Here is a 16,377-nt window from a genome sequence, read left to right on the forward strand (position 1 = left end):
GCGCTCATCGTGAATGACGGCGCAGATGCGCGCGCTCGCAGCGTCGCTTGCGTCGCCCGGCGTCAATTTGTCGACTACGCGTTCAACGGTTTTGCCGTTGCGCCGCCGCCGCCGCCGCCGCCGCCGCCGCCGCCGCGTTCAGTCGATGCGCGTGGTTCGTCCCGTGTGGTACGTTTGTCATTTTGTTCCGAGTTCCGTTCGCGTCACCAGCGTCGCCTCACGTAGAAAATAGTTGAAAGGGGAGAAAGGTACCGCGAAGTTGAAGCGAATACGACGTACGTACGTTCGCGCGAACGAGACCGAGCCCCCGCGTGCATCCAGAAGGACAACGTATCACGAGAGTGCCCGCGAACAGGGAGACCGCGAGATGAGCACGCCGGTGAAGAAGGTGCCCATTCATCTGCAGGTGAGTGCGTTTTCGCACCTGTAAGTCTCCCCTGCGCATCGCCCACCCCGTCGCAAATTTTACGCCGGGGCAAAGGGGCGTCGTTATTTTGGTCCGCGCGCGACGCGCGACACCGGGATGACGGTGGATGAACGAGGAACATGGTGGGACGCGATAAATCGCAATAAAGTACCGCTCGATAAGGTCATTGGATTCCAGCTCCATCATCCCTCCGTTTCCGAGGCCTCAGCATCACGTCTTCGCTTCCCCTCCGTCGTCCCGGCTTTAGCACGGAAAATTTATCGAGCAGCGCCGAAACATATTGTGCGTCGGACGAAAAACAATATTCTCGTCAACGAGCGAGGCTCAATATTATTTTATATTATTTTAAGTGGGCACGTATCTGTAATTATCGTCGTCAATTAACTTAAAGAGGGAAAGTTTCTTCCGATAAACGCTCAAATTCATGCGAAATTACTCGTATCGTCAATTTGGTAAGAGCGCTTGCTCGTTCACTGATAACATTAGTATTAGTGCTCTGGTCTATTTTTTATCTTGTATTCTTAAACGGCTTGAAATAACGTCAGCTAACCCTATGTTTTGAAATTATTTGCAGCTAGCTTTAGAAAATAGCACGTAAAATGTATGAACCGCTGACAGGTCGTGTCTCCGTACTAAAGTTCAAGATATTATTGCAAGTGTGAAGGATATCTATATTGATAAGCCTCCCATATAATAAACAAGGGCGTTTATAATTAGGAGCTTTCTCAAATAATATCGTATATTTTTTTTTAATTGGCACTGGTCAATAGTCGATACAACTTTGATGATGATAAGAAACGGTTTGAGCAACGTGGGAAATGTGCTCCCGAGCACCGTGAGGACTTTTTCGCGATACCCATTTATCTCATTGAGGCTATCGCCTGTGACATAATGTGCATTTAATCGGACTAGCGCGTCTGTGAGAGATTACCTCATTTATTTTTTAAACTCTTAGGTGCGTGCACGCATATATTTGCACTTTGCTACATAAATGGTAAAATAATGACGTTAACTTGGTGATTTGTTTATAATTAACTACACGGTATCAGAATTTTTTAATCAATGCTGAGATGTTTGTGACCTTCAACATAGACACGATACACGCAGTCGAAGATACTGTAAAATTTTGCATAAAAACAAATTTATATCTTTTGTCCGACGCCTTTCTGACGTAAAGTTTTTTTTTTTTTTCTTTTCGTATTTAAGTATGATTAACAAAGAAAAAAATGGTAATAATTATTGGTAATATATAGAATTGTGTGATGGTTATAAAAACGCGCTCGTCGATGAAGATTGTAGTATTACGTAATATTTATTCCACACAATTTCGTACGTATGAGATGTATCATGTAGGGTAACACTTACGGAAGCTATAAGCTGTAAGCATTTCTAAGATCAACGTCAGTAAGAACGACGATAAGAAAAGCCTCATCATTATTAAGTAACGTTTATATCGACGATCTATTTTTAGATCAAAGTCTATATTTCGAGGTGTATTATTGTGCGACATTGGAATATAAAATGTAACGCGTATGTATGTTCAGAGGAACCTCCGTGATTGTTGTAACGTCTCACGTCTAACGTCTAACGTATAGGCATTTTAGCATCTCGTTTTTAATTAGTACTCTCTAGTTAGCACCAATTGAAAGCAGAAAGATCTCATCCTCTTTCTCACCGATTCTGCAAACGGAACAATCACCGTACCGTTAGATTCAAGCGTGTTACCCTTCAAGCTCTAACTGTATGCATTTAACTTGACAATCGCAGCGTCGATTATATTAGAGCGAACGTGCATTTTCTTTCAGCTCGGTCTCTGTTAATTAACCGTTAAAAACCGAAGCTTAAATCGATTATGCTCGGCGATTAAATGAGATCCAGCTTCTCTAAATGTCATGTGGAAGGGGATCATTGCGAACGAATATTGTGCCAGGAAAGGTGGGCGTCTCAAAAGCTTAGTGATTTTTTTTATGCGTCTAGGATTCGCGGGGTGATATAACCACGAAAGAAAATGCAAGGGAGGGAAAATCGTACGGTACTGGGGCGGCCAGAAGGCCGGCTGACGCGAATCAATAGTTCGTCGACTCTACTCGCCGACCTAATGTCGATATTCCCTTTAGCACGCGTTTCGCGACATTGGCTTTTTAATTGTGCCGACCGCCGGGCTCGCATTATTCAACCTCTAATTCTGCCAATTGTTTCAGGTGAAAAGATTTTTGCAGGAGTAAAGAATAGACCAGACGACTGCTACGCTTTTTTTTTTTTTTCCAACAGAGAAACGCGAATCCCGGACGAGATAAAAAATGCCGGTGACACACAGAAGCATCGAAAGCACTCTCCTACATATCTATACGATATCCCATCACATTCGACAATCTTTTCCTATCTTCGCGATCTCTCACGGACGGAATAGGAGATAAACAAAGGCGCGGTCTGCGACGACGCACGAGATGACGCGATACTCCCGCGGAAGATGTACAATTACATACGTACACGTGTTAATGAAACTGACCTGGTTTTATTTCTTGCGTTACATTATTACACATTTATCATTTATTTCAATAAGAAATATACGCCGTCTTTGTCACGATCAACTACTAATCAAAAGTATAATGATTCTATCATTATTTTCGTGAGACTCCTCGGGTGTATTGTATGATCAAAATAGATATCAAGTGAATATGAAATTGTACATCATACTCTCGAGTTTACATCAAACTTTCAACACTTCCTAACAAAATGTCGGAATTGTATTATTATAATTTATATCGTTATTGTAAGACTATTATGTTATGTTATGTTATGTTAGAGACGGTCGGAGTTGATCTCGACGATTGGCTGGATAAAAGAGATCGACACATATGGCTTCCGAAGCATGATCGCGGTACTATTATCTACGGCAATTTTTGTTAGTTGCTTATCTCGCTCTGTTTCCTCTTTCTATTCGCGTTTATCTATTCTTAGAGTTTTGTTCAGTTACCGTTGGTCAAAGAGCAGTCTCACGCAGAGTCTTCTCTTATCGAGTGCCATCGTGTTGTTTTCACGATGATGCGGCGTTAAATTTGACCAGACCGCTAAGTTGGTCAATCGAAACGCGCGTTGCCGGCGTCAATTGTAAAACGTAAACGCGATAGAGGAAGCCAGGTGTGACTTATATCCACCGTTTCCGGTATACATCGTGTTTGCGAATGTAGAGTAGTCCGGCGGATCCCGTCCGCGACCTCGTTCGCATAAAGCCCATAGAAGTTAAGAGACGCGAGCAAAATCAATGTACTAACAGCAGTATTGCACTTCTTTTTTAGCGCACGTCAGTTAGGAAAGAATCAGCGCGTATGCGGAATGTAAATTTCGTTGTTAATTGTCATGAAAGTAGAATGTGGGGTGTCTTGAATAATATTTTGCGTAGGATCAATGCCGGTTTTGTATTCACGTGCATCTTCTTGGGCGAATGTAATAAAACGCGATCGTGGGACATGATCCAAGGATGCTTTCATCGCAACAACTATGTCGTTCGAAAGAGATCCGTGCGCAGCCATATAATTAGATGTACGCACGTCCACGTACGCGGCATTAAAAAGCGAGACGCAATACTTGATAGATGCTGATCGCACGGTAATTGACGAGAAGCAGGTTGCCTTGCGTAACTATCGAGTATACTTTTCAATTACAGATTGATTTGCATATGTACATATTCGTTAAACATTGCACGCACTTGGAAAATGTGAAATATGAAAGATGGTTATAGTGCGGATTTAGTTTTCTCGAAAAACTTGAATATAAAATTATTTTTGCTTAACTTTATATTTTTTTTTTTTTTTCTTTTTTTTGTAAAATCTGAGTATTATTTGCGCTTACGTTTATTGCATTTTTATAGACAAAAAACTATCAGACGAATGCGTCTTTATTAATTTACTAATCTCTTAAATTGTTTTATCATCTAAGTATTTTACTAAAAGAAAGGCATCAGACGATTACGCAATCGGATGCCTCAAGTTATTTGGACGTGTGTCTCGCTCTAATGTTTGCCGAGTGGACCTGCATTGCGGTGCTCTGTGAGAGTTTTGTTAGTCGCATCGAGTTACCGGTTTAAATGCAAAAAGTATTTTTTGTTTTTGTTTAAGATAATAGGTGGAAGACATCGCGGTATATTTTCCTCTTTCCACATTATAGTTTTTTTTTTTTTTTTTTATCTTGATCTAAATGAGCATTCCGCGTGCGATATCTGAAAAATCCACAACGTTGCAACGTTATCTTCAATTAAATTAAACTAAATGAGCGGTATAAATTAGTTGCGAGTTGTAGTTTCTGAAACTTGCTCCCGTTAGCTTCCTTGTTGATAAAGGAAACGACAGGCCGCATAAATATTGCAACGAAGTAACGGAGATTCGCTGGGAGACCGATCTGTCTATGTTCTCGCGCTTGACACCGAAAGTCTAAAAGCGGAATCCAATTTTCGCATTTAGAAAGACCTTGAGAGATGAAAAGAGAAAGAGAATGGTACGATCCGACACGCCAAGAAGCTACACTGCTAGTGATCTAATCATCTGGAGATGCTCGCGATAAGAGATTCTTTCGCTCTCGAATATAGACGGCAATTGTCAGATAGATATTGATTTTAACGGATTCTGAAATATTCTAATTTGATATAACGCAAAGAGAGAAAAAAAGAAAGAAAGAAAAGGACAGTTTAAAAACAAATATGTTTGTGCAATTTATCGGCTTATAAATGTCAAGAGAGTTATGGCCTTAGATACCGATGCTTTAATTGCTTCAAGTGTTAATAGGATTTTATCGCAAGACACTCTCGCTAAGATTTCACTTAAAAAAAATCACACGATGCCGTTATAAATATGTCTTGAGAGCATGCCGAAAATACTACTCACGCGCTGATTTCCAACACATGAAACGCATATGTTCTCCGCTGTTGCTACAATAATACTGTACTTCGAAGTCTACTAGGTTTCCGCCCACATAAGATACGCCGTCTACCGATGATCTCTTGGTATAAAGATAAAGATAAAAAGAATTTTGAAAGCCGAGCAGTCGCGCGCGTTTCCACTATATTTCTCTTGTAAAAAGCGCCTGAAACGTACAAGTTTCGGCTGTACACTTTGTTAGAATTTACATATTAGCCTGAGCGAGATGCGTTCGAAGAACATCTTTCGTCGATGTGCCGTATGCCTTAAAAGGCCAGCTAAGAGTAAATTAGTTTGTTTTGTGCGTCGAATTGCCTTTCGGCGAAATAACGCGGAATCAGTTGAGATCTGTGATGTGGAAGGATTGAAGGGCGACTAAAGTTCACTCGAGAAAGAGAGAAGTACTCGTTGCTATCGTGACTGGTTGCGATAGGGGTCTAGACCAAGCACGGGTAGCTGAGAATTCTTTTTTCTTTTTTTTTTCCGTCGTTTTCCTTCCCGTTGTCACCCTTCCCCTAAGAGACAGGCCTTAATTTTCCCCGTACATACGGGGGCGAAAAACGCGAGAACTTTGAAAGAGTACTCGCCCATGCATGCGTCGATGCAACTTGTATGTATAGTGTGCATACGCAATATTTGCTTTGTTTTTCGCAATTTGCTCGAAAAGATAAGATCGTGCGGGGTCCATAATGAAACAAAGAATACAACTGGACGTTGCATTACATTTTCTTTTCTGATTTTATACTCTTTGATTATCGAGGTCGTTGACGTTAAACGACTGTTAGACCTTAAAAGCAGGACTACCTTGCAGATTTTTATCAATTTGCAATAAATACTTAAAGTAAATGTATTATAAGCCTTTAAATATATTTATTTTTAGTATTTTAGTAAGAATTATATTAATTAAAATAAATTGACTTGGCCTATTTACACATTTCGCAGTAGAAATGAAGAAAAATATATTTTTGGTGTTTTCTAAAAAAGGCCTGATCGCTTATCGGATTATGTATCGCGCACATGCTCTGAATTTGTATTGCGCACATTGGCGGAAGTGCGTGAATCGTCTCTCTCTCTCTCTCTCTCTCTTATATATCGTTGATTGATAATACCGTAGTACATGGCGACGCGCGTATGCCTTAATTGCGTATGCCGGATGTTGGAGCCCATGCACGCGTTGCGTACGATCAAATTGCGTATACAAGGACAGTATTCGCGAGAGTCACGGTCGAAGCGGAAGTTTTTATTAAATTGTTTGATTGTTATATTGTAACATAAACTTGTATTTCTCAAACTCATATAAATTGTTCAACTTCTCATATTAATACAAATATATATTTTTTGTTTTATTTCAGAGCGCGCAGAATAGATTACTCATTAAAAATGGAAAAGTCGTGAACGACGACGGGATAATCGATAGCGATGTCTACATCGAGGATGGTGTCATCAGGTATACAAGTGCAAATTTTGATATATGCAAATTATAATGCTGATTTGTATTTCGCGTTATTTACAATAATTTAGGTACAATTTGCAAAGCTATGGTTATAGCAAATTATAAGACGTTTCTTTCTCAAAGATAACAAAATAAACAGAGGGTTTTAATTGACCCTGGTATATCACGATATATTCACAATCAGCTCATGTTTCTAGTCGTCGTAAACGAAAGTGATACATTTCTCGTCACGGTAGTTTTATCACTTATTGTTAGACCTGAATGCGGTGGCGATGGAACACGTTTGCATAAGTGTATCACCAACTAGGCGTGACTTATCAGACTGTTAGATAATCAATAGATACCGTTCAAGTATCAGTGTCAACCGAGATTGATTTGACGAATAAAATCATAGTTTAGAAAAATCTTTGAAATTGATTGCAAAAAAAAAAAAAACGATACTATTATTTGACATAAGTTTTAATTTTTGCACGCAGGCAAATGGGACGCAATCTTATCATTCCGGGTGGTACGAGGACCATCGATGCTCGTGGAAGATACGTAATGCCCGGTGGCATTGATCCGCATACGCATTTCGAGTTTGAGTTTATGGGCACAAAATCGATAGATGACTTTTATCAAGGCACGAAAGCCGCGGTCGCTGGCGGTACGACGATGATCATCGATTTCGTAGTACCGCGAAAGGACGAGAGCCTCGTGGAAGCTTACGAGAGGTACAGACAGTCGGCAGATGAAAAAGTATGCTGCGATTATGCGCTGCACGTAGCCGTCACATCTTGGAGTCCGAAGGTAAATTAGAATATTCACTTTATTGCATTCCTACGTTAAATTGACGCGTTAATTATGTTAACCAAGCCAAATGGTGTAATAACAATTTACATAATTCCGCTGCAATGTAAATTACAGCGCATGGACTCTATAATGTTAACTACTTTACTTCTACATTTTGTAATCCCCGGTCTTTAAGACAGACATAATTCGAAATTATACGAAGCTACAAAAGTGTGAAGCGAATTTCCATTGAACGTTAATTCTGTTTGATATTGGTACCAATTTAATTGCAATTAATAAAGATTGAATTATTTATTTTCACAGTCAGATTATATTCTTATTTGTTCAGTATGAAAGTGCGAATTGCAGTGAAATCAGATTTCGATATTCGAAAGCGATTAAACGTCGGTGCAATTCCAAACTTAGGAAAACTTGTTTCACAAATTGTACGGATCTCGTAACCGGCTTGTAACTACGACTGCTGCCCTTCACGCGGCTGGAATACCAAGCGACGGCGGATGGGAAAACCACTCGCACGTGCTGCCCGAGGGCACGATGGAGGAGAATGATTTGCCATCCAAGCCTCCTTATTTGCTGCTGTCGTACAATCGAAAGGAAGCCGCGTTCACGATTCATTATTCATCGGTATTCATTGCCTCATCTGTCCGCAGGTCAAAGAGGACATGGCGACGCTGGCAAAAGACCACGGCGTCGGTAGCTTCAAAATGTTTATGGCTTATCGCGACATGTTCATGCTCAGAGATCCGGAATTGATCGAGACTTTCAAGGCGTGTAAAGAGATTGGTGCCGTAGCCATGGTACATGCAGAGAACGGTGACCTTATCGCAGAGGTATACATCAAAATCATGATAACATTATTATATATGCACTTGGCTAAGATCCATTTCTTACTTCGCGATACTTTTCATTTTTAATTTTTGTTAATATCTTTCGGAGACTATAAGAAATGGTTTTATTGTCAGATAAAATTAATGAAATAAATTTTTATTTCTCAAAATTAAATTGTAAAGATATTTTAATTTATATAATTTTTTTTTAAGATTACTGTTTGTTAAATATGCAATCGTCGACTAGGAACGTAAAAGAAAGCTAAGCCACGAAACCGCTATATGACTTGAAAGTTAAATTGCATAGTGGAAACTCAAGGCATTGTTTGAATATGGATTCATAATGCAAAATGCAACATATGAGCTCCTTTTTATCGTCATCAACTTGTTTTAGAATGCGAAGAAATTGCTGGCCGCAGGTGTAACCGGACCGGAAGGCCATGAGATGTCACGCCCTGAAGAGGTTGAAGCGGAGGCTGTGAATAGAGCATGCGTTATCGCGAATCAGGTAAGCGGAACGCTTTGCAGGGTCGTTTTTGTTAAAATGTTGAACCTCTTAGTCAGTCTCAGTATATTTGTGCTTCGTTATACATGTACACCTTATTTTGCACCGAGCACGCAAGACTTTTACATTTCACTATTTTTGAAATTTCACGGGTGTATTTGGCATACTACTCGTTAGCCAATATTTAGTTCACGGGCGATCATAAATTTCTCAGTATATTAGAAACTAGGTCGCTACTTTTCGTGGCATATGTCCAATGCCCGAAATTCTGTAGCCGTGCCGAGATCAAGAAATATTTATATCACGCAATAATATGCGATAATGACCTAAAATGTCTAAAATTGCTTACATTATTTTATTATTACTTATTCTCATTCTAAATCTTTATTTTATCTTTTTTTTTTTTTTTTTTTTTTTTTTTTTTTTTAAATTATATATATTTTTTTCGAATGCTGTAAATGGTATTTAGGCGTTATCGCATTTATTATCGTCCCAGTATTAAAGTTCTGCATGCTTAGGTCAATTGCCCGCTGTACGTAGTGCATGTGATGAGCCGTAGTGCTGCCGAGGAAGTGGAAGCCGCACGTAAACGCGGCAATTGTGTCTTTGGCGAAACTCTGGCAGCTGCAGTCGGCACGGATGGTACCAACTACTTACACAAATGCTGGAGGCATGCCGCCGGCCACGTTATAAGTCCACCACTTAGACCAGATACGGATACGCCACGAGTACTCGTGAACATGCTAGCTAAGTGAGTCGAAGCTAGCAATGAATTCAAAATGACTTTGACATCGAAACGGGCTGGATCTATGAAATTGTCTGTGTATAGTCATATGCGATACTAAACACGCAAGCGATTTGAGGTTTTATTGTTAGCCAGTTCGGTATATGTGTTATAAATTAAAACTAGGTAGAGCCAATTTAGACTACTAGTCGTAAACTGAGAGATTTAAACGTGGATCTGATTACATTTCTAAATGAATCTTCTGCCAAGTATGGCATCTTGTTTGTAAGAATGTTGAAAAATACTTTCGTTCGAAATCAGTGGAATAGTCACGTATCTACTAAAAGAAATAACGCACGTCTGATCTTTTCCCAGGAAGGTAAAACGAGGTACATTGAAGGGAAAGCTTAGAGAAAGTATTGAAAAGTCTCAAATACAAAAACTCGATGTTTTTGTGCGACTTTATTCTTAACAAAATTATCTCTATCCTGTTATCGTTATTCGACGATGTTGTGTTTCTCGACTGATAGTTTCAGCATGTATGTATGCATATTTAGTTCAAAGTATCGATTTTACCATGTCTTAGGTACGCACCATTGATTTTACTCTTTCCGCACTCTTTCTACCCCGCCGATCAGCGGAAATAGGTTGCAATTGTAACATTAGTAATTCAAGTTTCTGTGTTATTCAGCTAGACGCTTGCGTGGCATTGCGTGACGCGCAAACTGCACAATTATGTCATTCTTTATTCGTCTGTTCGCATACTGAAATTTATATTTAATAGTTGCGTCAAAATTTTGCTTGCATGTACTGGAAGTAGTTGGCGTTATTTTCGTTACGTCTTTGCTCTCTAATTTTTATTTATGCGTCTATTACATGTACAAATTTTTTTTTACAATTATTTTTATTAGACTTAATACATGACATGTGCGAAAATTTTACGTAGAGTCAATAACAATCACAATTTTAATATTTAAAGATTAAAAAAGTTTTTGAGAAAATTATATCGAATTTAAACACAAATTTCTTTCGATCGTAGATTGCTTTGTCTAATACACAGCGTAGTAGAGAGCATAGCAGTTATTTCAGTGAACAAATAAAAGTATCGCCTTTAGGTGAATAGTCCGTTGTACATAACGGCGATTTCGAGCAAATCGGCTGCCGACGTCGTGTCGGCGAGACGGTCGGACGGTATCATCGTTTTCGGGGAAACCCTGGCAAGTACTATCGGTATCGATGGTTGTGACCAATATGGAAAAGACATGGAGAAGGCCAGGCGTTTTATTACTAACCCTCCGTTGCGGCCAGACCCAACAACACCTGCCTATCTAACTGAACACCTGGCTCAGTAAGTGGAGTTCCCAAGTTGTCTTTATAATGGATAGGTGTGGATCCCTTTCGCATTTATTTAATTAGATTATTTTTGTTATACTTTATTACCAAAGTTATAATTTTTATTTAATTAAAAATGTTTATTTTTAATTAAACGAAAAAATTATAAATGAATGAAACGGCCAAAGATTTTGGTATCTCGAATATATTATTGTATATAGGTATATTTTTTATTCATATCGCAGTGTATTTAATTACTCATTTCTTTAAAACACTCGCTTTCTTTCTGATATAAAAATTGCGTTGTTTTATTTAAATAAAACGGCGATAAATTAAAAAAAATGACGAGATGAGGCAAGCGTAACTCTTGATTCAGATATTAATAGCCATTGCGTAGGAAGTTGCTTGCATGGTGCAGCGCGTTAATGTTGAGTTGATTAAATAAACGGAGGTAAAAATAGTACTATTAAATGACTCCTGCCCCTTAAATTTTTATGATTTGTTTCCTATTTAATTTCGTATTCTTAATTTTGATTTTTATTTATTTACCCTATTCGATGTCAAAGGTATTCATTTAACGTTCAATTTTTTTTCCCCCAAAATTTTGACTTTGAACTAATGTGATTATTTTTCAGAGATAATCTTCAAGTTACCGGTAGCGACAATTGCACGTTTACTTCTGAACAGAAAGCTTTAGGCAAAGATGATTTTACAAAGATTCCCAACGGTGTTAATGGCGTGGAGGACAGGATGGCAGTACTCTGGGAGAAAGGTGTACATGCTGGTATAATGGACCCTATGAGATTTGTTGCGGTAACTAGCACAAACGCCGCCAGAATCTTCAATTTGTATCCTCGAAAGGGTGTTATAGCTGTCGGCTCGGACGCCGACATTGTCGTCTGGGATCCCAGCAGGAAACGTACCATTTCCGCCCAGACTCACGTCCAGGCCGTTGACTTCAACATCTTCGAGGCAAGTTTGACTGTAATATTTCGCGGGATGGCGTATGCGTTTTGCTTAATTATTTTCGTTACAAAATATGAGACTGAGATTAGAAAAAAAAAAAAAAATCAATGAGCTTACGCTTGTATTGTATGAAAAAAAATCTCACGCGACTGTAGTTTAATTATTTAATTATTGATACAGGGTATGGAAGTAACTGGCGTACCTGAATATGTGATTGTCAACGGACGTGTATGTGTGGACGAATGCGTGCTCAAAGCTGTTCACGGCTTTGGAAAATACGTTAACACGGATCCATTCGGCGCCTATGTGTACGACATGATAAATGATAAGGAAAAGGTAAATCGATTCTTTGTTTTATTTTGTTATTAATTTTTACTAATGTTTTTTTTAAACAATGCACTTTAATTAATTATATATATGGCTTTTGTATAAGATTATTGAAAAAATTTTATTTAGGATAAAATAAAATATCAATAAAAATTTTATTATTAAATTTTGATTTTATATTTGCAACGTGTAGACCCCACGTGGAGTCGCACGAACTGATGCAGACGCAAAGAGACATGCTGAGGAAGATGCCGCGCTTGCAAAGGCTAGGGAGGCAGCGAGAGCGGCAGCTGCGGCTGCAGCCGCGGCGCGGGCTAATCAGAATGGTTCGATTCTCGATAGTCCAAAGATTAAATTACAAGGTCCGACTTGTATACCTACTTTGCCAGAGTCCGCTGTGGTAACACCATCCACGAAGGGTCCAAGACTCGAAGGGCAGAGAAACCTACAAGATTCTACTTTCTCTATCAGCGGTGAGTTTGATTATAAATTATTATTTGAGCCAGATATACACATCTGGAATATATTTTCTGGTGGTCTCGTACTAATAAGGGATAGTCCTAAAATGCGTTTAAGCTTGATGATATATCCGTAAGTCAATCGTGGGTACTTTAATTTAATTTCAATTATTCCAATCTTCATATTGTGGGAATATAAGCGCGTTTTTCTTACAGAGGATGTCGAAGAAGCACGAAGAGCATGTATTCGCGTAAATAATCCACCGGGCGGGCGCAGTGCGGGAGGCTTTTGGTAATTTTTACAAAAAGAAAGCATCATAATTTTATGTATAAGAATTACTTTTGACGCGAGAATTGAATGGGATTTTACACTCTTTTTCCTTCCTTTGTCATGGTTTTTTTTTATCTTTTTTTTTTTTATTCGCCATAACGTCTTTTTCGTTTCAAAGAGTCATCAACTCGTATTGTAGTTTGCTCATTAAATATTACACTAAACCATTTTCACATTATATTTCTACCGATCAAGATTTTTACCATTGAAAGAAAATACGAAAGCAACTAACCAATAGGTTGTACATTCGTATATTTATATTAATCATTCACTTTCGCTTAATTATCACTTCATTGCTACACCATCATATGTGCTTGAATTACTTTCGTATATTTCCGCATTTCTACTTCACTTGGAAATTTTTTCAATTTTTTGACATCATATTAATAGATTTTCTTTAAGATTACTTTATTTCACTTCAAGATTTATTTATTGTTGCACACGCAATTTGTATTATTTCATAGATCACAAAATATGTATTTAATATTTAAACGAAGTACTATATTAAACAAAACCTTTATGAAACAAAATTTTATATAATATATAAAAAAGTTGATGATATTTTGTGATTGTATACACATGCATCTATCGTATTTTATAAAATTTGTTTCTATGCAAAATCGATAATTATTATAATTATTGCAAACTTTGAAAATTCCAAAATAAAAGAAACTGTTATGTGTTATAAATTTTAGTGTTGAGGGTAGAACTATTTGTTTTCTTCGTTGCGTATGTCCTATTACAATTTTTTTTTTTTTTAACTTCAAAGAAAAGTTTTATGACGATCAGGAAGAGATGTCTTGTGAATAAAATGAAGTGTGATATTAGTCACAATTAATTCACATTATAAATAAGACCGTTGTTTGTTTATTATCCACGATAAGAATTTGTAGCAATTAATTGCGGCTCAAAGAAATTAGAAAGATGTAATATTTTTAGTTACAACAACTACATTGAGCCATTTACAAAGTTATGTTTATTTATGACGCAAAGTGTTATATAAATATATTTATATGTATATAGATTAGTTGCACTTTATGGTATAATTACGTGCATGTTATTTAACAGAAAAGTAATTGGATTTGTATTTCAAATTTAATTTTAACAGCTATTAATATCTGTTATATAGGAAATATTTCTAATCTAAAAAGACTTACTAAAAATTTCCATCAATACATCTTATCAAAAAACTTGAACTGAACGTGACATATTCGGATTAAAAAAAAAAAGAAACATATTACTTCAAGTATTATTAATTGATCCGATTTAATTTTGCAATAAAATACAAATATATATATTGCATCACGAAATAAGAAAATATTTCAATGAACAAGTTTAAAGATCGTTAAATATCTATACATATAAAAATACAATTTTAATTAAAGTTGAACAATGCTGTATTCTAAATTGATTACGATAAATTGATATTTATTATTCGTTACAATCGATATATGTATGCTTTAAGTCACCAACGTAAACTTAAGTCGAAGAAATCTTGTCACATGTAGCACTCATCTTTATACAAACCACGTTTTCGATAAATTTGTACTTGTAAGATTCAAAAATGATACACCAAAAACAATAATCTTAAGTCGAATAATGATTTATACTTTGATAAATAATGAAAATATCAATTATCAGTGAATTAAGATTTTTCGTTTAGCATAGTTGTATGTAAAAATCCTACCGGGAGAAGCTTATATAGATTCTCTACTTTCATCGTGTCTGCATTGCGGACGCGTGATACACTAAATGACGCACAAATTTTTGTTAGCTCATATCATCACTGTAAGATTATTATGATAAGGAAGAAAAAAAAAAAAAAAATAGGTATCACGTTACATAAATGCATTCGCTAATTGTAAGAATTTTTCTTAATTTAAGAGACACACACGTTCACGAAATCGTACGGTCTTATAACACATGTCGTTATTAATCATTTCACGTAATTCAAGCTATCCAACATTCCCATTTGTAGTAATCTATCTGCTTTCATACCTAAAATATCGAACAGTACTTTCCTCTATCAATTTAACTTCCGACGCTTTCCCCAAAATTTTAAGTGGTTGAAAATATCGCATTACTCACTGAATTTTTTAAAAATAATAATAATAATAATAATAATAATAAATAACATGAATAATAAATTATAATTATATAATCGTCATCATTACGTAACAAGTGTTAATTGTGTAATCATTCGTGTGTAAAAGAACCGTTAGTCTTACGACTAGGGGAGCTTGTGCAAGTCAACGTATGAAAGACCAAAGCAACGTTAGAAATCAAAAAGTTTTCTAATAGATTTTGTATCGAAGATCTGCAGATATTTCTAGGCACCTCTGTAGTAATGATAATCCAGATGTGACGTATGTTCATTTTAATAACGAATTGTATTCATGCGACTTTTCTTAAAGTTGCATCGACACAAAGTGCTTTTATGCGTAAAGTTTTTTTAATTCCTAATTTAATTCAAAGAGGTTTTATAAAAGACCGAATATCTTTCCACAAGTTTATACGGTTTTTTTTTAAATATTTTTAATAATTATATTTAAAAAATTATGAGAGCACGCACGGTGAAGATACCGAATATAAGACATTGATTCATGATCTTATATAGCACATAAGTATTTTAACGCGTTGTTATCAATTAACTTCACAAATATACTTTTGCATGTAATACTGTTGATATTTTACGCTAATGTCCAAGATTTTTATGTTATCACTGTTGGATATCTACAGTGACCGTTTATTTATTTAAATGGCATATATAAAAATGCGTTTAAAAAGCAAATATTATAATTATCAATGTGTTCACGTTATATGACTTCGTGTCGAGTATTCGGATAAAATGTATAGTTTATCGACATAAACACATCTAGAGTATCCTATTTATGCCTGTTATGATGTATGTGATCGCTTTAAATAAATATATAACATAAGTAACGTAATTCGTGATTTTATATTCACTACACTAAAAAGGTAAAGCACATGTATATGTACAAAAGATACATTTTATTGATTATTAGAGTTTTAATTCTTTACGATTTAATTAATTATTTTAAACATAAATTGACAATACTTACTATATCATATACTTATGTTATACATAATTCACAAATTCACAATTTTCGCGTAACAAAACGCATGCACACATATTGCTTCGATATTTATAGCATTTTTGCAGCATCCTGGGGTGACATCATATCAAGTAAGAAACAATATGATTCATTCTCTGATTTCATCTTTATCGTTTACGTTCTCTGCTCTTCGACGTGCTTTTTCTAAAATTTGCTTAAGTTCCGACGACCGTGCGGTTTTATAC

The 16,377-nt window shown here is 36.6% G+C and overlaps 2 protein-coding genes across 6 annotated transcripts in view; one reads left to right on the forward strand and one right to left on the reverse strand.

The window, feature by feature from the left end:
* The first annotated feature begins 130 nt into the window (after positions 1-130).
* Crmp (Collapsin Response Mediator Protein) overlaps positions 131-16,377 on the forward strand; it is an 18,439-nt gene continuing 2,192 nt past the window's right edge. The window contains exons 1-10 of one of the 4 annotated variants that reach the window (XM_070655847.1): positions 131-406; positions 6,693-6,787; positions 7,270-7,582; positions 8,236-8,415; positions 8,807-8,920; positions 10,757-10,989; positions 11,609-11,945; positions 12,120-12,275; positions 12,460-12,739; positions 12,941-13,016. In XM_070655847.1, coding sequence (XP_070511948.1) covers positions 368-406; positions 6,693-6,787; positions 7,270-7,582; positions 8,236-8,415; positions 8,807-8,920; positions 10,757-10,989; positions 11,609-11,945; positions 12,120-12,275; positions 12,460-12,739; positions 12,941-13,016 — 1,823 coding nt within the window. In that variant the 5' untranslated portion in view covers positions 131-367. Of the gene's footprint in view, positions 407-6,692; positions 6,788-7,269; positions 7,583-8,235; positions 8,416-8,806; positions 8,921-9,435; positions 9,669-10,756; positions 10,990-11,608; positions 11,946-12,119; positions 12,276-12,459; positions 12,740-12,940; positions 16,004-16,377 lie in introns of those variants that run through there. The other 3 variants (XM_070655846.1, XM_070655848.1, XM_070655849.1) reach the window with 3 other exon arrangements.
* The window catches only part of LOC139102133 (epidermal growth factor receptor kinase substrate 8), a 19,145-nt gene continuing 17,230 nt past the window's right edge, over positions 14,463-16,377 (reverse strand). For both annotated transcript variants that reach the window (XM_070655838.1, XM_070655836.1), the window contains exon 10: positions 14,463-16,376. In XM_070655838.1, the coding sequence (XP_070511939.1) occupies positions 16,281-16,376 (96 nt within the window). In that variant the 3' untranslated portion in view covers positions 14,463-16,280. The remainder of the gene's footprint in view (position 16,377) is intronic.

Source organism: Cardiocondyla obscurior, linkage group LG04, assembly GCF_019399895.1.
Source record: "Cardiocondyla obscurior isolate alpha-2009 linkage group LG04, Cobs3.1, whole genome shotgun sequence".
Classification (NCBI taxonomy): domain Eukaryota; kingdom Metazoa; phylum Arthropoda; class Insecta; order Hymenoptera; family Formicidae; genus Cardiocondyla; species Cardiocondyla obscurior.